Source organism: Harpia harpyja, chromosome 19 (assembly GCF_026419915.1).
Source record: "Harpia harpyja isolate bHarHar1 chromosome 19, bHarHar1 primary haplotype, whole genome shotgun sequence".
NCBI classification, from domain to species: Eukaryota; Metazoa; Chordata; class Aves; order Accipitriformes; family Accipitridae; genus Harpia; species Harpia harpyja.
The window spans coordinates 2993042-3014809 of record NC_068958.1 but is presented as its reverse complement, the minus strand read 5'-3'; the positions used below and the strand labels follow the sequence as shown (position 1 = coordinate 3014809).

At 47.1% G+C, this 21768-nt stretch overlaps 2 protein-coding genes across 2 annotated transcripts; one reads left to right on the top strand and one right to left on the bottom strand.

The window, feature by feature from the left end:
- The first annotated feature begins 9443 nt into the window (after window positions 1–9443).
- On the top strand, window positions 9444–11125 carry B3GALT9 (beta-1,3-galactosyltransferase 9). Its single transcript, XM_052815129.1, has 2 exons — window positions 9444–9536; window positions 10025–11125. The coding sequence occupies exons 1-2, from the start codon at window positions 9531–9533 to the stop codon at window positions 11123–11125; spliced, it is 1107 nt and encodes a 368-aa protein (XP_052671089.1). The 5' UTR covers window positions 9444–9530.
- A 1657-nt stretch (window positions 11126–12782) lies between these two features.
- Window positions 12783–20938, bottom strand: PSMD5 (proteasome 26S subunit, non-ATPase 5). Its single transcript, XM_052815128.1, has 10 exons — window positions 20716–20938; window positions 20368–20512; window positions 19584–19697; window positions 19017–19145; window positions 18147–18256; window positions 17560–17702; window positions 16879–17070; window positions 15930–16039; window positions 15121–15261; window positions 12783–14614 (listed from the first exon to the last, which is right to left on the bottom strand). The coding sequence occupies exons 1-10, from the start codon at window positions 20907–20909 to the stop codon at window positions 14357–14359; spliced, it is 1536 nt and encodes a 511-aa protein (XP_052671088.1). The 5' UTR covers window positions 20910–20938; the 3' UTR covers window positions 12783–14356.
- Between the last annotated feature and the right edge of the window lie 830 nt (window positions 20939–21768).

The following is a 21768-nucleotide window of genomic DNA, read 5'->3' as shown; positions in this document are numbered from 1 at the left end:
CTCCGCCGCCGCCGCCGCCGCCGCCGCCGCGCCGGGGCCCGGCCGGGCTCCCGCCGCCGCCGCACCACGGCGCCCCCTGCCGTCCGTGCCGCCGCCCCGCTCCGCCCCGGCTGCGCGCACCAGGCAAGGAGCGCGCCCTGGCCCGGCTCCGGGGGCGACCCCTCCGCCCCCGGCCTCTGCCCGCATGCCCCCCCGGGGGCGTTGGCTTGCTTTTTGTCCTCGTTTTTTCCTTTTTTCCTTTTTCCCCCTTTTTTTCCCTTTTTTCCCCCTTTTTCCCCTTTTTCCCCCTTTTTTCCTTTTTTCTCTTTTTTCCTTTTTCCCCCTTTTTCTTCCTTTTTTCTTCCTTTTTTCTCTTTTTTCCTTTCTCCTTTTTTCTTTTTTTCTTCCCCCCTTTTTTCTTTTTTCCTCTTTTCCCCCTTTTTTCCTTTTTTTTCCCCTTTTTTCCCCCTTTTTTCCCCCTTTTTTTCCCCTTTTTTCCCTTTTTCCCCCTTTTTTCCTTTTTTCTCTTTTTTCCTTTTTCCCCCTTTTTTCTTCCTTTTTTCTCTTTTTTCCTTTCTCCTTTTTTTCTTTTTTTCCTCTTTTCCCCCTTTTTTTCCCCTTTTTTCCTTTTGCCCTTTTTTCCCCTTTTTTCCCTTTTTTCCCCTTTTTTCCCTTTTTAAAAATTATTTAATCAATTTTTTGTTTTATTTTATTTTCTACTAGCCGTATAAATATTTGTGTTGAGCACCGCTGCGCCTTGGGGTCGTGCCGAAAGCAAACAGGCCAGCCGAGCCCCGGCCTGCTGGGGAATTCCTGTGCCATGCTGTGTGGCCGGGCCGGGGAGCATTGATCTTCCAGGGGGGCCCTGCTGCAATAACACAGCCCCGCTGCGGGAACGGCCCCACCCCAGGGACAGCAGGGGCAGCCTGGAAACGAGCCGGCCACCCCTGCGAAAGGGTTAACGGGATGGAGTCCAAGGTGCCTTCTCTCCCCTCGATGTTCAGCCCCATGGGTGCTATGTGCCAGGAGTCAGGAGGTGCCATCCATAATGATGTGGCCAAGCGCAAAGCGCCCCAAAGCTGCGTCCCCCCTCGGGGGGCTGGATGCGAGCCGCTGCAAACAGAGCAGCCTCCTTCGCAGGCTCCCACTGTGCACCCACGACCCACGCTGGCCCAGGGCCATGGGGGGGACCGTGCCAGTCCCGTGGCAGCAGTGGCCGTGCAGCCCCCAGGGCAGCAGAGCCCCAGGGGAGCAGTTCTGCCCCAGCTCTAGCACGCTCCTCTCCTCTTTTGCTTCTTTTCTTTATTTCTCTTCCAGAGACGCCGCTGTTGCGCGAGCACCAGGGAGTTCACCACGGTGCCGATCCCCGGGATCCCGGGGCTGCGTGGGTGAGCAGATATCCCCAACGAGAACCGGTTAGTACAAAGGAAACGCTCCCACAGAAACACACTGACCCGACAGCCCCCGTGCCTTGTCCAACGCTCCTCTGCCACCTCCGTCACCCAAAACACCAAAGCCCGCTTCAATCAGACCCCAGGGGAGGGTGAAGCCATCCGGGCCAGGAGCTGGCTGCTTCCAGAACGGTGGTTTCTCACCGACAGCTCCAGGCAGCCCCCGGCCTCCCCTTGCCCCCGGGCTGCCCCCCCACCCCGGCACTGCCCAGCCGCTGCTCCCGGGAGTCCCGGCCCTCGCGCGATGCATCGGCACACGGTGCCCGTTTGCTACAGCAGCCTCCCGCTCCGGAGGAAAATGCCCACTCAGATGTGCTGGGCTTTACGCTTCTCACTAGGACCGGAGACTTTGTTTCTACCGCAGCATCTCTTCCTCCTCCTCTCTCTCCATATGGACTCTCCTACACTAGGAGTCATTTCAGAGAAAAGCAATTAATACTCCCCGTGCCATCCATCCGTGTGATGCTTCCCGACCCATCATGCTTTTAAGTAGGAAAGTTATTCTTCATTCACTAATTGCCTCACATTATCGGGTGCAAAATGTTAACGTGCAGCTCTGCGAGGAGAGGGGTGGGTGGCACAGCAGCGTATTGACATGCTAGGTGATAACACAGGCGTGGAGGAGGAATTATTTAAAACAGTTACGGGGAGGGGGGGGTGGTGAGAAAAGAGAAATGAAAAATGAAAGAGCCAGAAGAAGAGAACGTCGCCACCCAAATGCTGCAGCTCGACCAGCAAGGTCAGCCCAGTCCCACCCGCCCTCTCCAGGAGCAGCCACCGGGGATGAGCCGGCCGTGGAGCTGTGCCTGGAAGGGCACTGGTGCCTCCCCAGTCCCGCTGCCGCAGAGCAGGGGGGATGCCCAGGCAGAGGCCCAGCCGCTGGGCACAGGGACAAGCTGCCCCGGTGATGGCGCTTGGTGGGATCCTACCTGAGAAAGGAGATCCCTTGTCCTGGGGACTGCTCCCAGCTCCAGCACGGCTCAGTTCCGCTGCTCTGCAGAACTTGCAGCCTTTGCTTCCTCTCCTGCTGAACGGGTACAAGACGATCCTCCGTAACAAACCACTTTACAACCTGTAGTTAACAGAATAAAAAGCAAAATACTTTCCTTCCTTCCCCATTGGTTGTTCTTTTCTTGCCCTGCTATTATTTAACTGCAGAATGTATTTCAGGGCATAGTGTGTGTTGTAAAACAGAGAACGAGCAGGGGATGGGGGTTTATTTACGCTCTGACATTGACCATCGCGGGAGCAGGGTCAGCCTCCCAGGCTGAGCTTGCTTGTACTTCCTCTGCCATTTAGCAGAGCACCGTCTGATTTTGTCCTAAACTCAAGGTAGGAGCCCAGACGGTCGGATGTCAGGGGACAAATGGCTGTGCCGGAGCCCAGAGGGGCTGATCCGATCCTCTCGGATCCCTTGCCCGGCACATGGAGGCGGTGGCATCGCAGCCCTAGCCAGTCCTGGGACCGTCTGACTTTCAGGGATGCATTTGAGGATGCTGAGATCTCCACATCTCCCTCCCTTGGCACTTCTTTCCCTTGGCTTCCCCACACGCCGCCTCGCTCGTTAGTCAGCTGCACCCCCTCCTCCTAACGAGGATTTGTCTGACTGCAGTCTCCAGCCGCGGCAAAGCCTGCCTCTTCCCACTAGATCAATAGTCTGCTTTTATGCTGCGTTTTCTCCCCATGAAAATATATTGCAACACAAAACACCTCTTCCTTTTCTTCATTAAAGGCTGAGTGCTCTCTCTCCTCCCCAAGGCGTTTTCTCCAGCCTTTGGGTAATTTGGGGGGGGGGGTCTCTTCACACTCCCCCCTTTCCACCTGCTCACCTGAGCACCGACCAGAGATGCTGCCCTTCCCCTCTACTCTTGCAAGATCAATAGTGGTAAAATCCACTTCTCTTCGGAAACTCTTTTTAGGTCTTTTGGGTCACAGCCAGCACTACCTGGTGATAATGACTTTTTCTTCCCAGCTGCCGTGATTTAACATCATTTTTAATCATCACAGGCGCTTGGCCCCTCAGCACCAGAGATGCCCTGGGGGCCGGGCAGGGTGCTGTGGGTACCTGCCAAGGGGGGAAGGCAGGGCAGCGCTCTCAGCAAAGACACCGTTCAGCAGCTTGGGGACATGGGTCTGGCTGAGCCAGTCCTCCCTGCCTTCAGCTGCAGCGCTCCCCAAAACCCCATCGATGCTCCAAGTTCTCGTTTCCCCACAGTTGTCTTATTAACAAAAAATAAAATTAACCAGAATTTCACGTACCTACTGCGCCGCCGTCCCTCCTCCTCTCAACTCCCTCAGCCCCCGCAGCTCTGCTGGGGAGCCCCTTCAGCGTCCCGGCATTCCCTGCCGCATCCCGGAGCAAGAGAGCACAGGTCCCAAGGGCTGTCTCCCGCCTGGGCAGGGAGGATGTCGCACACCAGGGAACGGGCACATCCAGGGATGCCGAGTGCCATTTGCAGGGTTGTGTGCTGTATGTGCATGCACCTGAGCTCTCCACAGCAGAGCCAGGCTCGGGGGGGGCTCGTGCGGGGCTCCTGGGAAAGGCAAACCCCCAGTCTGCGACCCCCCAAGGGCCGAGCGCGTGGGAAGGCATGCCTGCCCCCGACAGATCGCAGCCCCTGGCTGCCCGAGCAGGGGCCTGGCACGGGGCAGCGGAGACTCAACTCTGCTGGTTCCGTGTCTGGGAGAGCAATAAGTAAATCTGTGGGAGGCAACGGTGGGATGAGTCAGAGGCGAGAGGGAGAGAAAGTCATCTTCGGAGGAACGCATTACCCAAGTCCAGCGTGCCACCGTGCTCCAGAGCCAAGTGAGGATTCGTGTCGGAGGCTGTCCTCGTCCTGCTCGAGCTCCCCGATAACCCCCTGCCAGGAGGACGACGGGCGACGGCCCTGCCGGTGGGAGCCTCGGCCACGGCTGGGGGGCTGCAGCCCCCTCCCCATCCCGGGGACCCCCAGGTCCATGCAGCTGGAGCACGGCTGGATCCATCCAGCACCGTGGGACCCGGAGAGGGTGGGCTGGGGCATGGCACGAGCCCCAGGACCTGCACACAGCTCCCGTTTCCCTCCACAACCTTGGGCAAGCTTTGCATTTTTGGGTACATCACACATACACACACCTGCAGCCCCATCAACCCCAGGGCAAGGAGCTCCCCAGCAGAAATGTCCCAGCTTGCTGCCGAGCATCGCTGCAGCTACAGGCCACGGAGTGAGGCACGGCAATGCCTGATCTGCTCCCAATTGTAAATATCGCCAAAGCATGGACTGAATTTAATCAAAGCGGAGCTCGATTCAAGACTCAAACGCTTTGGATGTTCTGTGTGTCAGATGAGTTTCACGTGAAATCTAGATTTGCCAGGCACAAATACAGCCTGCATCTAACTTCAGGAAATGAAAGGGCAAGGCAAAGTAACCTGCACGGCACACTGAAAATTAGTAAGAAGGGGAAAACTTCTGGTCTGCTGCAAAATAGGCAACTTTTCTGCCAAGTTGACATCTTGGCAGGGAGACCACCTCTCAGGAACCAGCTCGGCCCAAGGGCTGGAGCCCTGTGGCTTCGCAGCTTGACATTTTTCACAAGCTCGTGGTCTCTCCATTCAGCTTATATTTAGCTCGGTATTTCTGAGGCTGAATGCAGCACTTACAGAACGTACAGAGGGTTTAAGCTGTCTTTATCAAGGAATATAGTGGTAGTTAGTTGTCAAAGCTGTCATTAAACTCAAGAAGTAATAATCAAACACACCCATACAAAAAGATAGAGCTCTGTAACTCCAAGACTGATGTATGCAAAGCAAAAATGAATGCTAGGAACTTGGCTATAAAAACATGTTTTTAACCTAGTCAACTGAGCCATTAAATAGGAAGGAAAGACACCCTCATTTGTGTACCAGGAGCGGCTAATCTGTTTGTCTAGTGTGTCAGCACTCCAGTTTCTTGGCTTGTTTTTAAGTTTTCTACTTATGTTTAACACCCAAAGGGATGTTAAATATCAAAAAATAAATGAAATGCACACTGTGTAACTCTTATAAAGCCTTCTCTTCCATCATCTCCCAAGCCTCATGGAGAACTTAAGGTGAAGAATTGCTTGCAAGAGCTGAATCACATCTTTAAGCAAAAACATTGCTATTAGGTGACTAAGACCAGAACAATTGTCTCCCTTTATTTATTGCAACTGATGCTGTTATTAAAAACCAGACAAGTCCCTCCCCAGCCCCTCGCACTATCGGGTCTGCGTGCGCCGGTGAAACACTGCAAAAAGCAGGCTGTAAATAGAGGGGACCCTTTGGGGAGAGTCCGAAACACTTTGGACATGTGGAAGTGCTTTGTGCTCCCAGGAGCATCCCAGCAACCCGGCGGGGCTGCCAGAGGATGCTTTGTGACACGGGCCATCTCTGACCCTTAAAATAAGACAAGTGGCTGCATGAGGGCACGGGAAATGCCTTGCGGAAAGAGGCCGTTGTGTGAGAAAAAAACACCTTTCTACAGGCAGGCTACCCAGACAGGATCTGGCACGTCTCTGGAGCAGGAGCAGTCAAGTGAAGATTTGAACGCCCGCCTGCAGGAATCAAGCTGGCTTTTGGGAAGAGCCTGGGAGCGTGGGGACCATGGTAGGGACAGAGAGGGGTGTCCACCCTGCAGGGAAGGACAGTGCGTGGCACAGAGCGACTGCACGGACACCTGGGACAGGCAAAGCTCAAGATTTTATATTTGAGCAAATTTATATTGGAAAAAAACCATTTTCACTGGTTTTCCCCAATAAATCCCATCCACCCGCCCTCGCCTGAGAATGGTGCGTCATCCGAAGCCTTCGCATTTTCATGAAGCGGAGTCGAGCAGAACTGAAACAAGCCGGGCTCTGCTCCCCCCTTCCAAATGTTCACAGCGTTGGGAGGGAAGCCAGGAGACTTTAAGAGACATTTTAAGAAGCTGTGGGTATGGCTGCTCCCCTGCAGCACATTGTACCACGGCTGCCCACCCCGCAGTGCCAGCCCTGGGCTTGTCCTGCTCCACAGCATCTCCCACCACCCTGCAGGTATCTCTGCTTTTATCTTTGGATATCACAGGAGTTCAGGGCCCTGTCCTCTCCAAAAAATCAAATCCAAACTCCAAACATCCTTCAGTCGAAACACTCACTGTTCGTATGGTAGGTCAAGTTGTCTACGGCATTATTGGTACATCCCTGCTCCCATAATGAGGTTTGCTTGGACGTAAAATTTAATGAAAACATCTTAAATAAAGCAAATTATAGCCCTGTCGCTCAGGAAAACCCGCTTTCCTGGTTGTTCCCTAATTTACACCCACAAGATTTTTCAGAGTTTAAGTGAAGCTGTAGGAACAGCTCTCCTTTTCCCAGACTGACCTGACTTCAGTCACTCCAGGGTCCTGAATTCACTCTTCTTCTGGAAACTCTCAGATCTCACTGGGAGTGAGAGTTTTTCCCTGAATGTGTTTGACTTTACCCATCTGAAAAGTGAGATAAGGTCATACATAAGCTGCTGTGCGCTACGTTTGCCTGAAGCCTGCATTTTAAAGGCGATGGAGGGATCACCCCCAAGCAAACTCCCTGGAGCCGAGGGGGTTTGTGGCACTCCCAGATCAGTTATTTTACCCTTCAGCAGTCTTTTCATTTCTGTTCCTGAGCTTTCTCCCAGTGGGACTCAACCAGGCTCTTCGGATAAACAAAACCCTATGTCCGAGAGCTGCCCGCGCCCCGGCTGTGGTTGGATAGTGTCAATCGTATATACGCGATATCGGCAACTGTTTGAAGTTCCTGCTGCCACCACAAAGCAGTGCTAAAGAAATGACTTCAGAAGTACTCCAAGCATCACGCTGTGCATAATTGCAACAGGGATGATACACATGTGGGTTTTATTATTATTCTAAAAACGCACAATTGGGAAAGCCAATATTTTTAATGGAAGTGGTTTCAAATGCTAGTATTTATTTGCTTATTAAATGGTTTAGCTGGAGACGGAGCATCTTCAAAGGAGGAATTTTTTTCCCAGAATGGGTATCTGGGGCTATAGTGCTGTATTATTGTACATGAAAAATATTTCCTTATTAGCTTTTTATTTCAGAGAACACATTTAATTGACACTTCCCGTGCTGACAGCTTGCCAAGCTTCAAAGTACAACTTCTGCAGGATTACAATGATTGTGAGGCTGGTCCAGATGAAGCTGTAGCCCAGCTGACACACAAGCTCTGTGAAAGGAGTTTTTTCCCATTTTGGGGGAGCCTAAAGCCGAGATCCACAGTGGGACTTGCACGCTGTGTGTGTCTGGGCCATCTTTCAGAGGGGCACAATGCACTTCCAGGCTGTGACCACATTTTAGGACCTGGTTTCTTCTGTAATTCCAGCTGCTTCCTACATCAGTACAGATTTCCCAACATGCACGGGAAAGATCTCCCCGTGCTGCCACAGACCCGGGGGGAGGCACTGGGAGAGCTGAGGGGCTCAGCCAGAGCTGGGGGATTAACCCTTGGCCACCCCAAGCCAGAAATCAAAGCTCTTCTCCACCTCCCTAGGACATTTGCCGTAAGTATGCTCAGGGAGGATTGCAACGGTCAGAGCATCACTCCCTTGCAAGGCACACAGCTAAGGCAAACCAGAGCAACGCTGCATTCTCCTTGCACCCTTTCACCGAAGGATGCAGTAACAGAAATGCACCCTTACCTATGAGAAATCTTTTCAAAATTTAAAAAAAAACGCAATCTCTCTGCTCTCACATGGAGGCTGGAGTTCCCACACTTGTGCTCATGAAGGCTGACACCTCCCGCCACTATTTTCCCATCAAACAGCATCGTTGTCGTCATGCGCCCTTTCCACCTGCCCTCCCCGGGGGCTGCTGGGGACCCGCAAGCCCCTCTCCCCCCTCAGTGCTCTGCGGGCCCCACGGCTCGCAGAGCTGCTGCCAAACCCAACTCTCACCCCTGCTGACACCTCCATCCTGTTCGTGGTGTCTTTGGCACTTCCCCCTCCAGCATTTCCAGTCCCCTGCGGCTCCCCAGCCCAGTCAGCTCCAGCGCAGCCCGGGGCTGTGCCAACATTAACACACAGAGGCACCGGCGCAGCCGAGGCCACCGCCAAAGGCAGGAGCCTGTCCAAGGGTAGATCATCGCAGCTCTTCACCGGGACATGCAGTCACCACAAAAGCATAAATACGTACAGTCATTTAAAGCCACAGGGTGACACTGTGCGGGGAGAAAGAAAAGAACCACCCAACACAGCTTGTTACAGTTCACAGCCTCCCTTCAGGAAATGGATGCTGGAGGGGAAGAGGTGGGGGGGGACACACCAAAACACCCCCACCCTCCTGGCCAAGAGCCCTCTGGCTGAGCACCGTCAGCTCCCCCTGCACAGCCCCTTCTTTGCGCTTTGCTCCCAGGGTCCCATTGAAAACACGCCTGGTATTAAACGATGCCCTGCGCTTCCTTGGCTCCAGGAGCAATCAAGAGAGCCAAACAAGGTGCCTTGCCTGGAGCTGCGTCACAGCTCCCGCAGCTGCAACCCCAGCACAGGGAAAGCCACTTTGTACCCTTCTCCCTGCTCAGCCCGCTCCCCACGTGCTAGCAACAGCCTGGCCCAGCAGTACCCACAGCCTTAGGGTGTCCTCCACCTCTGTGGGGACTCCACACAAGGCAAACCTACAAGTTCACGCACCAAACCTTCATCTCAGGAGATGCAGAGTGCTCAGCGCAGGAGCCAACTGCCCTGGATGGGAGAACTGACACTAAAATGGCACAGCTGTAAAAAACAAACTGGCAGACATAGCACAGCTTCGCAATGGACCCCTTTTACCAAGTGAGCCCTAGCAGTTGCTTCGCTTCTTTATTTCTCAGAGGCCCAACCCCAAGCGTCAGAAATTAATAAAGGGAAAGGCTAGAGTTTTGCTTGCTTTGTGTTTATGCAGCTGCAACACGATCGTCCCCTGGGATCATCTTTCCTCCCCACAGACAGGTGAGGTGGAAGCCAGCATCTCTGGGTACTGGGCAGTAACTGGATCCCGCAGACCCAGATACAGACGCTGCCCTGTAAGCCTCTGCCAGGGAGAAACTGCCTCCGACGTTAAGACAGACCCTGCTGCAGGGACAACTCCCACCACCATGCAGGTAAGTGCTTCGGCTCGTAGCTCAGCCGCAGCGCGGAGGCTAGCACGAGGCCATTCCCCCTGGGACAGCAGGGATCAGAGCTTTCCCGTTGGCTTCTTACCCTGCCAGCTTTCACAAGGCGTTGTCAGGCCAAGTACCAAAGGCTCTGTTAACATTACAGGTCCTCGTTAGCTTTTCAGGCCTTCAGTAACAGGTTAAAAACAGTCAGAAAACATTAATAGTGAGTTATTCTTCAGTATTTCCACACATGGATGCACAGAAAGAAGCCTTCTAAACTACAGCACGGTAACGTCCTTCCCAGCTTCGGATCTTGCTGTGCCACAAGTAGGGCTGCTCAGGTTTCTAGGAGGAAGAGCGCCTTACACTAACAATACAAAGACCACAGCCTAAAAGTCATGATTGTTTTGCATGAATATATTATAAAATGAAGGAAAGCCTTTCTGTTCTAGTAGCAAAAGAATTCAGTGTCCATGTCTTCTCTTCCCCAGCTGACACTCTGCAGGCTCCGGACTCACCAGTGGTGCTTCATTCTCTTTAATGTCTTGCTTTTCCATGTGCTGCTTTTTGGAGCAGATTTACTGGAGGAATACTTCCTGCGGTCATTACCTCTTTCTTACACTGACGCAAAGACTCTTGAAATCAGGGAGAGGGCCAGGAAGCTAGATATGGATCCTCTAAAGGCCAATCTCTCTTACACTGTCAGCAGTGCAGCAATATGCTCCGACCAAGAGATATTTTTGCTCGTTCTTGTCTTCAGTAGCCCAGAAAACAGGACAAGGCGCAACGTGATCAGGCAGACATGGGGCAACGTGACAGACACCAGAGGTTATGCTGTCCTTACTCTGTTTGCTTTAGGAAAGCCAGCTTCAGTAACCACCCAGCTGGAAATCAATGAAGAGTCTCAAAAGCACAGAGACATTATTGAAGGCAGTTTCATTGATTCTCCCGAGATGCAGACACAGAAGATGTTGATGAGCGTGGAGTGGACAGTGACTTTCTGTCCCCAGGCAAGGTATATTCTTAAAACAGATGAAGACATGTTTGTCGGTATTCCAAGTCTGGCTGAATACTTGCTTAGCTTAACACAACTAGAGGACGTTTACATTGGAAGGGTCATTCATCAAGGAGTGCCCTGCAGAGACCCTGAAAGCCCTGGCTTTGTTCCCATCCATCAATACTCAGAAGAGTTTTACCCAGATTACTGCGATGGGAGCACTTTTGTCATGTCCCAGGACGTCGCTCGCAAGGTGTACGTGGCTGCCAAGGAGGTGCCAGTTTCAGTGCCCCCCAATATCTTTGTTGGAATCTGTGCTAAAAAAGCTGGCATCACTCCCATTCACAGCTCTCGATTTTCTGGGGAGAAGCACATCAGCTACAATCGATGCTGCTACAAATTCATTTTCACCTCTTCCAACATGAAAGAGGATGAGTTATTTAAAGACTGGAAGGAAACAAGCGATGGGAAAGATTGCTCATTACTGGAAACTTACTACGGTCTGGTGTCCTGCAAGGTTTTGACCTATATTGATAAGTTCAAACGGTTTAACTTAGATAGAATAAAAAATGAGGTTCTTCATTTTGTCAATTAAGATTTAACTTTTGCAAAGAAAGTCTGAATCTTCTTTTACCAGTTGTTTTATCCTGTTAACATTCAGTAATAACGATCTCCTCACAAAGTTAGCTCTCTTCCCTTCAACAGCAAATGAATTCTCAATGCTATAGTGTGTTACAGCAGCAAGAGAACTGGATGCACTCTAGCTACCAAAGTACCTACAAGTACACACATAAAAGTTAAAAAAAAAAAAAAAGTATTCCAAGGAACTTTGTCTGTATCGTGTTTTCAAGACCTTTGAAATCCTCTACCTTATACCAAAACTCCTTCTGCATTTATCTGTGAGGCATGACCTACTTCCAAAGTATTTTGTAACAAAGGAAAATAAATCTTTCCATCCATAAAAGGGAGCTACTTCTGAGCAGCCTGTGTTACAGTACCAGTGAAACCACAGAACGACTTAGAGTGGGAACAGGCATTGAACCATCATGGGAATTGCTTAGGTAAACAGCCTGGGAAGATTCTAGGCAAGAAATCTAACTTACCTGTTAAAGAATCTTATATTTCTGTTGGTCATGGCATCGGAGAAACTCTGACACAAGCAGCTCAACGCCGTAACATTATGCTGGAGAACAGCATCAACAGTGAAGTCAGAACAAATTCCCCAGCATGCTGGTAACACCAACCTTATTCAAAATGTAAAAATTCCCCAAATTAGGAACCAGTCACAGAGCAGAAACCCCACCCATGCCTACATCCTCCAAATTAGCTCTTCCGAATCAGCTCTTTCAGCAGTAAAGAAACTAGCTGGACAGATTTGTTCTACAATTGTGACAGGCACACATGGGAAGAGACACACATGTACCTTTCAGGGCCCCATCTACTCTTCCCGCTGGGATCGAAGGAATTGGAGGTGTGCTCTGAAGGATCCACAATTCCTAAGTACCAAGTTATGCTGCTTGTTAACCAGGGTCAAATGATGTGGTTTGGTTTGGGGGTTTTTGTTTGGTTTTGGTTTGTTTTTTTTAAACCAAGTTCATGAAGTTTAGCATGTTACCTCAATTCTTCTCATTCTCCATCATTCCAATTCTGTTTTTTTTCTCAATTATCTCCACCTGTTGCTTTACAGGGGGGAGGACAGGGACAACGCACTTAAATTTTTCCACTGTATGCAAGATACACCACTAGCAACACGTAAACCATATGGCAATACACATGATGCGTAAGGAACTACATGTGAATAATAAGGGGTAAGCATCTGATCAATTAATCAGAATGTTGAGCTTAAAGCTCAACAAAATAAAGCATATGTGCATATATAAAAAAATCCTTGTTTGGCATCTCTGTGTATTCTAAAATATTACATTTGGCAAACGTACCATGCAAAGTGGATGCTAAAGACTTAGCACACAGAATAGCCTTCAAAAGCAACAGCTGAAAACACACATGGAAGAGACTCATGAATTGCAGAAAAGGTTTATATATTGATTTCTGAGTTTTTAGTATACGGTTCATACAGAGTTACCAGAGCACAAAGCCACCTAAAATAACAAAGCTGAACTGTCCAATACAAGTGCAAACTAAGGACTTCTATACTCTTTTTCATTTCCTTTTTAGTGGTTTCATGTTTTTTCTGGATGCAGGATTCGTGAAGCTTCTGTGCTCTCTCCGTTCACAAATGAGACACTCTGTACTGCATTTCTCACTAGCAGATGTTTATTATGCACATCTAGGATGAAAGCATCAGCAGTAGTATAATGTTGGATGACAATTTTTGTACATATTAGATCGTAAGCAACAAGGCAGATCACCTGCACTCAGACAGCTTATTAAACATTAAGGGATCTTCCCCAACTACCCTGCTCCTCTGAGCCCACTTTGATGCCTTGCCAGCAATTTTTGGCAGGCAATACCATCACCTCTGCTGCAGCTCAAAGCTACTACAAGCAAGAAGAGAGTTACTGCATGTCTAGATCATCCTGCTTCACTTGGTAGAGTGGGGACACAGGGCAAGTACTTTCCATAGAGGTACACCTGACTTGACACACTACTAAAATAAGCCCAAAAGTAGTAATTTCATGTTTTGTTATGCTCCCCCCAGCTATTCCTCAGATTTCTTTCTTATGTCCTCAACAAAAATAATGTAAACCTTTTGTATAAAGTACACTGTGGTCTCTGTTTATGGACAAAGACACATCACATGTCACTAGAGTGTCCAGCTAGTCTTGCATCTCACCTGCAGCTAGCTGACCACCTTCAAAAGAAGATTACAATTTCGTAAGGTACTACATTTCCATACTCCTAATTCAGTTCATGCCCTTAAACGTGAAAGCTTTATGTTCTTACCCCTTTTATTCTAAGTTAGGCAACTAAAATCATACTTTTTTTTTTAAACAACACTTAAAATTAAAAAAATTTATCTGTTAAAAAATAGTGTAAACAATTTAAGATTTGGTTCTGAAGTAGACTTGTAGTGCTATAGCTCATGCTCCTTTTGAGCAAGTAAAGTGAGCTGCTATACGTCGCAGTCAACAACGGACATAAAGCTCCCAATTTGGTTTTATACACTAGAGCGTGCATTCATTTTTTTTAAAAGGGCTAAAAGCTTTTTTCATCTTCAGCATAAAATGTAAACAATATTTAGGATTATTTATTCAAGCAAGACTTACATCCAGCAAGTTGAAAATAGAAGAGAATCCAGTTCATACTCCCTCATGTGGACAGAATGTTACTAGCTTATTCTTAACAACAGGGTTTCTGACAGAATATGACTGGCTAAAAGAGTATGTTCCATGCGAGTGCCAAGTTCGGCAGATATAAAAAAAAAATTAAAAAAAGAGAGGGAAACTACAGCAGCATCTGAGGTTACAAACCTCAAGGTGTTTTGGTGTTTGTTTTTTTTTAATTGAACTGTGATCTACTGAGAAAACATGATAGGAACTCCAAACCCAAGAACAGTTTAACCAAACACTGATAATTTCTGTAAAATAAAAAACAGCCAGCAGTTGATAGAGTGTTTACCTTGGTTACTTGTCTCACGACAGTGCACAGAGAACTTCTGCCATTACATTCTACGTGAAAATATGCTGTGCCCTATAGGTTTTGATTTGCTCTCATGACTCTCATTTCAAATAGAGTCAAAGTGCTTCATAATCCTTTAAAGAGACAATCTAAAGAGACTCCAGTGCGGAGAGTCTTTACACCTTGTGTCTTAACAGCTATTTCAGTAACGTGGTTTGCGAGAAGGGGGACCAAGACATCAATGACATTATTCTGCTCCTTCTACAGCTGTAGTAGAAACTGCCTTAACATAATAAGGGCCTTCACGCAAGTAAGCCCTGAGCCTCAAATAATACTGATTTCCAAAGATTTCCGCGATTGTTTTAGAGTTTACGAGGGCCTTAACCAGTTCATATTTGGCATCCTTCGAAGCTTTGTCAGGCTCCACAGATCTGTCTACAATGTACTCCACAAACCCTGGGCTGTCAAGCATCAACTTCTGGGCCCATGGTTGATTTGCAATAGCCTAAACATGAAGACAAAAGAGGGGGTAGGGGGAGAACACCTCATTTTAAAAACCCAAAAAACAGTTACACAGTAGGCTGTTACGCAAATAGCCAAGGAACAGAAAAAATGAAATGGGATATTCATTCTACACAGTAGTTACACAACCACCACTCAAATCAAGCAGCAGGGTTTTAACACTGGAAAACAAGTACAGCTCGGTGCTTATCTTAAAACTTTAAAGTGAATTATCACAGCAGTGCCTCTGATATCAAAGCAGCATAGCTGTTGCTTTTTTTTTTTCCCTCTCCAGTTTATAAGAAAATAAGCATTACAGACATAACATGTCTGCTGCATTATAAAAATGGTGAATAAAAAGTGGGGCACAATGAAAAAGGCCTTATTTCTGACCACTTCAGGGCTTCAACAAGAAGTTTGTGACATTCACTTAAAAAGAAAAACAAATAAATCTGAGACTGAATGGCAATACAATTCACTACCTGATCTTTAAAAACAAAAAGCACTTACAGTAAATACCCGTAAAGCCCCACAGTGGAGATCAGGGAATGGCTGAGTACTGATGCTCCTGAAGAGTTCCAATGGCTGGCTAGACAAGGACGTGAACCATGATTCAGTCATTCTTAAAAGGTCTTCTGTCTGCTGCTCTGGCTACAGGCATCACGTACAAAAATCATAGAGTTTGATTAGGATTATGAAAAGCTTTCAAGTTTTGACTATATGTTCAATAGTTAAGGAAGTTATTTAAAACAAACCACCAGCAGATTAAACTGAAATAGTTTAAATTTTCAACTTATTTTCATGAATGAAGAAATGGCCTTCTCTATTTCACTTAGCTTGGAGGATAGTTTTAAATATATTGATTTTGATACATAAGATGAGTGCTGTGCTAGAGTACAGTCCTGCAAGACAAATGAAAATGGCTTACTCACTCATTTAGAGCTACACTGTTATAACCAGATCACTGGATCTAAAGAACATACACAGGGATTAGAGCAGCTTGCCACTATCCCTTTAAAGCACAAGAATATTAAACTGTTTACTCTCATTCCCTTGCCAATATTGTTTTGACTTCATGTTTTATAAACAGATTTCCAAACACCTGGCTTCTTACAAACTCAAACTTTAAGCAAACAAATAAATCAGGGAATTTCAAAACAGTAAAGTTAATGACTCAGAATACTAGAAAGCTACCACTTCTACCTAAACTAGATGCTGCAAAAGATCTTCACACAATTAGTCAGATGCACAATAATTTCATTCTTGTAGATTTAAAAATAAAAAAAGAAAAAAGACAACAAACCAAACCACAAACTTACAGGCAAGTAAAGAAGAGATGAAATTGCATCCAAGCATCGAAGTCGTAACTCTGTGGGGGCATTCTTTGCCTGGTGCCCTATTCTGCTTAACAGATTTTGAAATCTGCTTCCTTTGAAAATAAAAACAAAGTGCTTTTAGTTAATTCAGACAGACCTCTACAGGAATACAAAGCTACCCATCAGTCACATTATATTACATTAACCGGTAGAAAGTGTTGTACATTAAACCTGAGAAAGGCAACTTCTTGATCTGCTATAGTAAAAGCAGTGCAAGATTCTCTTCACTTCATATGGATCCAAGATAGATAAATCCAAAGCTTTCATATTAATTCTCCAGACTAACCAAACATTTCCAAAAAGGAAGTTACGTGTCACAGATAATTGAGCTGTCTTGGGAAGCGTGGACCCTAGTACAGTTGCAATTAGAAATCTTCAATCCCATTCTACAGTGCTCCAATAGCTATCTGCTAATACAGATTTTTCACTTAAAAAGCAAAAGTTTGGACTAGCAGCAAGAAGTCTAGCACCTACTTTCAAACCTCTGAACAGTTTTATGTTAAGAGAAACAACGTAGTCTTTACAGAAAGCATCATTACATGGTAGTTCATATTTTTCTAATCCTAGTGAGAAGGTCATGACATCAGTAGAAACAGAGGAATCTAAAATAACACAACTACTGACAACTTGTGTGATGCAGCTCACTAGAAAAGAATAATCTGAATCATGCTTGCGATACCAGAATTCTAGCTGCCAGGCATTTCACACTGCCATGCCTGGCAAGACAGTTAAAAAACACCTTATCTGCTATAGCACAGCTATTCAGACATCCTTGATTATTAGATAAATAAATACATTTTTCAATTCCTTTCTCTACTACACCAAACCAATTCACTCTTGTATGACATACTGAGAAAGTTTTATTAAAGAAAAAAAAAAAAGCGATACTAACTAGTTTTCTGTAAAACCTGTTTGCCTTCCACATTTGATCCCAGGATTCCTAGTGTGTCCACAGCCACTCCAATCATGGTTGGATCATGACTTTCTGCCATTTCAAAGACTTTTTCCACAAAGACAGGGTATCGTTCACAGATCTGCTGGGGACTGTCTACAATAGCCAGATTTCCAAAAAATTTAACAAATCCTGAGAGAACAAGACAAAAAAAAAAAAAAAAAAGCATTCAGAGTGGAGGACCAATAACTCTAGTAATGCCAAAATTAAACATATATTAACGTAAGATTGTTTCACTGCTATAGTGTTAAGTCTGAATACTGTTTGTGAAAGGCATCAGAATAAGGACAGAACTAAGGAACAAGCCAGTATTTTGGAAGTTATTTAATTCATGATGTAACAGCTGTCGTCTTGAATTAATAAAAAAAAAAGCCACAATAACACAAACTTCAAATGTATAGTACAGTCTCTCCAGATCTTACCTGTATTACCACTGTTAATGACTAATATTATTCATGTGTTAGACTGTCCTTCAGCACTTTTTGTATACATCCAACATACACATTCTAATATTCAAAAATTCACATGAGCTTTCAAAACAAGGGCTTAAGAGTCTGCTCAATTTAACTCATTAATAAAAGCAAGCAGTAAACACTGGAAACAAGAAATGCATGATGTAACCTGGTAAATAGAAGCCTGAGAAAGGATCAGACTCTGCACCAACGATGATGTTCGAAATTTTATCGATAACTCCTTGTTGAGCAAGATACTGACGCCCATGTGGAGTATGGGCCAGTGAGGTCACCATCTCTATACACGTAGCTCTGTAACAGACAAACAGTTATTTTGGCCTACTTCAGATGGGTTTTTGAAGTACTCAGTGATTAAGAAAAAAACAGGTTTTCTACCCTTAAGACAAAATCCAAGCAAACAAAAAAAACCAAAACACAAACTACTCAACCATCCAACACTCCTCCAAGCTCACTCGGCTATCTTACTTTAGGTGTATAGCTGGAAAGAATTCTAAAGTGCTTATATTGCAATCCAGCATTACAATCATCACAGCGTACTGGGGGAACTTCACCTTGGTTCTCGAATTTAAGTATACAGTATTTGACACTCAAGGCTGTTTAAGAAAAAGCAGATAAAGTGTTTTCCTGAAAAGGTTTCACAAGAAACACACACGTTTAAAGAGCGTTATTTTAACACTGAACATCGGAGTTTTAACAATGGGTGAAATCTCATTGGCAAACTTGCTACCAACATACCTGACCAGTACATCATCTCCAGTCAGCTCTCCAATTAACTCTGATATTAATCCACTGTTTGCACAGTAATTTAGCGAATCTGCTGACACCGAAGAAATGTCAACAATTAACTAAATAAAAGCACAGGGGAAAAAAAAAGATTGTTTATAAAAACTTACGATGATAACAATTCACAGTAATGGCCAAATAAGTCTTATAATGCTGAGTAACCCTATATATATTAAATATAGGATTTCATGATGCTTTCATAATTAACCTAATTATTTGCCTGAAACAAGTTCATAAGGAGTTCCGCGTTTACAGCACATGCATTTGATTTCTATTCACAGTCATCTTTTCTTCAGAGGATTATCACTGCTATCCCCATTAAGATCTAGAATGGCTAAATTGTATTTTATTTCTCCTTTGCCACACATACGTAGACTGACACACGTGGTATTTCTCTCTGTCTCTTCCCCCCTCCAGAAGCTTCAATAGCACTCCACATCCAAAGGTTAAGAGACTACAACACCTTTTACTTTTACTTTCAGAGAAGCAAACATTTTATTGTATCTTTAGTAACTCTGTGTAGCCCTTCCAATGTCCTAGGCACCACAAGTTAGAAAATAAAAGACGTAAACAGTACTTCACACTTTTGTACCATAAACTGAGAAAGACAAGTTATGACATTATTTGAGGACCAAGACTACTGTACTCTTCCTACTCCTTTCTAGTCTTGACAAAACAGACGCGAAGATAAGTTTGTAAAGCAGCGATGAATGCTAATTTAAAAGCAAGCCATAAAATCCAGGTTGTAATTCAGAACTACAGTCCAAGAGAACTGCATGATACTTCATGTCATTTCAATGCTAACATTGATCACATCCCTACCTCATATACTCTGTATCGAACAACATCATTTGTTGCCATGACATTTTTCAAGTCACTCAACAAACTGCTCACAAATAAAGCCTCTAAGCCATCTTGCGTTTGTGCTATTCTTGAGAGAGATTTGATGGCCTGGAAGCAAAAACAGGAGCTTATTATTAAAAGCAAACAAACAAAATCACAAAGAGAAGAAAATCCAAGATGATCAGACTTAGCTTCAATGTTCTTTAATAATAATAAATAAATCAAGTTATACATCTAAAATTCACTCTTCTTTGACGAGAGCTAGTTATGGTTACTGTGATCCAAGCCTCTGGCATCAAATTCAGATCTACAAGTTCACTTTAGCATCAATAGCTACTGGAAGATAACAGTTCTAGGTAAAATTTCTATCACATCCAAGTAATTTCTGGGCTTAAGGCACCTATATGCTTATATCATCTTTCAAGCAAGATAAGCTCTCTTTTCTTCAAAGAGCAGAGGCTATCATCTCAGACACAGTAGAAAAGGTATACTGTGCAGTGTCCACTTCAGTTTGTGGAAGAATTAAAAAAAGAAAGCAATGCTTACCTCTTTAGCCACTGCTATTTTCTCTCCACCAATGCAATTTATTATTTGACGTAATAGTTCCGGACTGTTGAGAATTTCTGTAACAGCATCTGAATTTTCAACAATCCTCCCAACCTAAAGACATGATTAAATAATTACAGAAAATAACATTAAAACAAGCTTTTTCCACGATAAGGACATTCAAGTACTGGAACAGCTACCAGACAGACAAAATCACCATTTCTGGAGATTCTCAAAACTCACCTGGACAATACCCTGAGCAGCCAGCTGCAAGCTGGCCCTGCTTTTAGCTTGGGGCTGGACCTGAAACCTCTAGAATTCCATTCCAAACTAAACTGTTCCACAATTCTGTTCTTTTATATTAATGCAACAAGTGTCAAGTTAGTACAGCCTATTCTTATTCCATGTTTCCACAATATTGTTCAAAGTATTCTGAATATCAAAATGTTGCTGCACTTCATTCGTATGGCACCTGCTGTCAGTGCTGTCTTAGAAAGCTTTATCCAGAACGTGTGACATAAGATTCTTTTACAAGTTACTCCTATCAAGACATAGTTTTGTACAGTATGTTTAACAGACACATCATAAAGCATTATATACCAACACATTGCACAGTATTTATCCAAAACTGCATGAGTGCATAAGAGCACAATTCCTGCAGATAACGTTTGATGTAGTGCTTTTGTCATAAATTAGGACAAGAAACAACAGTAACAGATCAGGACTAACCCAGCCTGGCTCAAGACAGAGCTCTGTTCCCTCCTCTTGGAGGAAAACCCTGTACCTGAGAGATGGTGAGGATTTTCACGGAGTCATCGGGGTGGAAGAGCCCCTTCTGAAGCTCTTCTCTGAGGTTCTGGATCACATAGACCGGGTCCAGGGCCTGCAGGAGCCTCTCCAGGATGGAAACACACGCAGACACCTGCTCCCTGGGCGGGACAGAGAGAAAAACCAAGCCTTTCAGGAGGAGGACGCCGCCGGCTGCTCCCAAATCCTCGGCTGTGCCAGTCCCCGCCCTGAAGGAGGGCAGGGAAGGAGACGGGCTAGCAGCAGCAGCCACCCCGCTCCGGGGGAAAGGGAGAAAGGAGGCGGCGGGGCCCTGTCAGGCCCGCGAGACCGGACCGCCGCTCACCGGTCACCGACGCTGAGGAGGGCGAAGAGCGCTCCCAGATGGTCGTCGCTGAGGCGGGCGCGGAGAGCTGCGGGTGGCACGGCCTGCACGGCGAGCCGCAGGGCCCGCAGCTCCTCCAGCGGCACCTCCCGCCGGGCCGCCCGCTCCAGCAGCTCCACCACCGCCTCCGCCATCTTGGCGCCGCCCGGAAGCATCGCGAGAGCCCGCCGCCCTTAGCAACCGCCGCGCCGTCGCCAGGGGGCCCCTTTCGCGTCCGCCACGCCGTAAACAAAATGGCGGGCGCGCCCCGCCCCCTCTTGGCTCCGCCCGCCTCGCCGTCTGATTGGGAGGGCGCGCGAGGGGCGGTGCTACAGCGGGGTGGGGCCGGTAAGGGGCGTGGCCCCCGCTGAGGGGAGGTTGGCGGGGGGGGGGGGAGCTGCGCCGGGCTGCCCGGTTCGGGGGTAAACGGGGAAAAATTGCGTTCGTCTGGAGGCGGGAATGAAAACTGCCTCAGCCGGGAGGGTCAGCCACCGTCCTGATGTGCGGGCAGAGCGAGCCTGGGCAGCGCTCGCAGGCAGCGGCACTCCGCGGGCTGTGGAGAACAGGCCCCTCCAGGGCCGAACGTGCGGCAGGCCTGGAGGGGTCGAGCGGTGTCACACATGTGAAACGGGGACGTGGAAGTTCGGTCTGGAGGTGCTGAGGTGGTGGAGCTGCACCCCGGGGCACGTCCCGCTGGCCGGGCAGGGGCTGCAGTGCCGGGACCACCCCCCCCTTGCTGCCTCTCATCCCTTCTCACGGCAATGGGGACAGCTCGGCCACTTGACGGTGCAAGAAAACACGGGGTTTGCGTCACACCAGCAGAAGAACATCATTTTTTCGGCCCATGGACAAAAGGGGAGACGGTTGCGTGTAGCCAATACATGGCTGTTACCGTACTGCAGAGCTTGGGGGCATTTCGTGGCTCCCCGAGGCCTCCGAGCCGGCAGCGCGTCTTCAGCTTCTCCCAGTGCCTGCCCGCCGGGACGCTGCGCAGAGGTGCAGCCGTCAGGCTCGCGCCTAAACCCCGGCTGGGGC

What these genes read in the sequence shown, in the direction of transcription:
- PSMD5 (XM_052815128.1), bottom strand. Translation starts at nt 20,909, where the DNA reads ATGCTTCCGGGCGGCGCCAAGATGGCGGAGGCGGTGGTGGAGCTGCTG. An exon ending in AAATAGCAGTGGCTAAAGAG is followed by an intron (nt 19,146 to 19,583) that starts GTAAGCATTGCT and finishes TTTTGCTTCCAG; the next exon opens with GCCATCAAATCTCTCTCAAG. An exon ending in GGGCTTTACGGGTATTTACT is followed by an intron (nt 14,615 to 15,120) that starts GTAAGTGCTTTT and finishes CTTCATGTTTAG; the next exon opens with GCTATTGCAAATCAACCATG.